We start from the raw sequence: 1,148 nt of genomic DNA on the forward strand, positions 1-1,148 counted from the left end.
ATTCAAGCTACAAAGGGAAGTCAATTTTCTTAAAGGATCATAAATGAATTGTAAATATTTAGAGGGCCAAAATATAAGTTTTACCATTATATTAGCTTGCAATTTTAAAATTTCTAAAGGAATTTCATTGAAATTTTATTATTTTTCTGGGTAAAGACCCCTACTTGCCTGTGTCATGTAGTAGATAGACATGTGCCTTAAATATGTTTTACGTTGTATATGAGCTAACATCTAACGGCCTAGCCAATGGATAAGTTGACTAAAAGACCTGATCAATACGATATTTGATATTTTGAGGAATTAACATTTTGAAGTTAGGGTCAGTTTAAAACCTAGACCCTAACTTAAGGATGTTAAATGCAATTAAACCTATAATATATATACCCAAACTGTTCTCCATAAATAAATACCCTCCAGGATCCAAACCATCCAAAACATCAATGGCGATCAGGAAATCACACAAGCTGCCTCAGACCGCGGTTCTGAAGCAAATCCTCAAGAGATGTTCGAGCTTGGGGAAGAAACACCGCGGGTACGACGGAGATGGTCTCCCTGTCGACGTACCCAAAGGCCACTTTGCCGTTTACGTCGGCGAAAACCGAAGCAGATACATTGTCCCGATCTCGTTCTTGACACACCCCGAGTTTCAATTCTTGCTCCACCGAGCCGAGGAAGAGTTTGGGTTCGATCACGATATGGGCATTACGATCCCTTGTGAAGAAGCTGTTTTTCGAACGCTCACATCTATGCTTAGATGAACATTTACTTTGTACTAAGAGCATTAGAAGATGCATATATTTATAGCAACATGGTACTTTGTCAGAGAATGTGGGTAGGTAAACAAGTACTGATCTCAAGGAAAGATGGGTTTTGAATTAGATATTTGTATTTTGGGTAAACTACATTATTAGTCATTAAATTATGGGTAAGTTTTTATTTTGGTCATTTAATTAAATAAAGTTACAATTTGGTTATTGAACTATTTAAAAGTTTTTATTTAAGTCACTGAACTATTCAAAAGTTCTTATTCAAGTCACTTTACTGTTAAGTTTTTTTCTTTAAAAAAAAGTTTTGCGAGCCAGTTCCAAGTGACGATTCAACTATTAGTACGGTTGATCAATACCCATCAACAAGTAGAAGAACATACC

The 1,148-nt window shown here is 35.8% G+C and overlaps 1 protein-coding gene across 1 annotated transcript; it reads left to right on the forward strand.

Annotated features, from left to right (window-relative positions):
* The first annotated feature begins 53 nt into the window (after positions 1-53).
* LOC107949392 (auxin-responsive protein SAUR50) lies at positions 54-935 on the forward strand. The gene has a single exon (XM_016884081.2). The coding sequence runs from the start codon at positions 351-353 to the stop codon at positions 756-758; it is 408 nt and encodes a 135-aa protein (XP_016739570.1). The 5' UTR covers positions 54-350; the 3' UTR covers positions 759-935.
* The last annotated feature ends 213 nt before the right edge of the window (positions 936-1,148 follow it).

Source organism: Gossypium hirsutum, chromosome A04 (genome assembly GCF_007990345.1).
Source record: "Gossypium hirsutum isolate 1008001.06 chromosome A04, Gossypium_hirsutum_v2.1, whole genome shotgun sequence".
Lineage (NCBI taxonomy): Eukaryota > Viridiplantae > Streptophyta > Magnoliopsida > Malvales > Malvaceae > Gossypium > Gossypium hirsutum.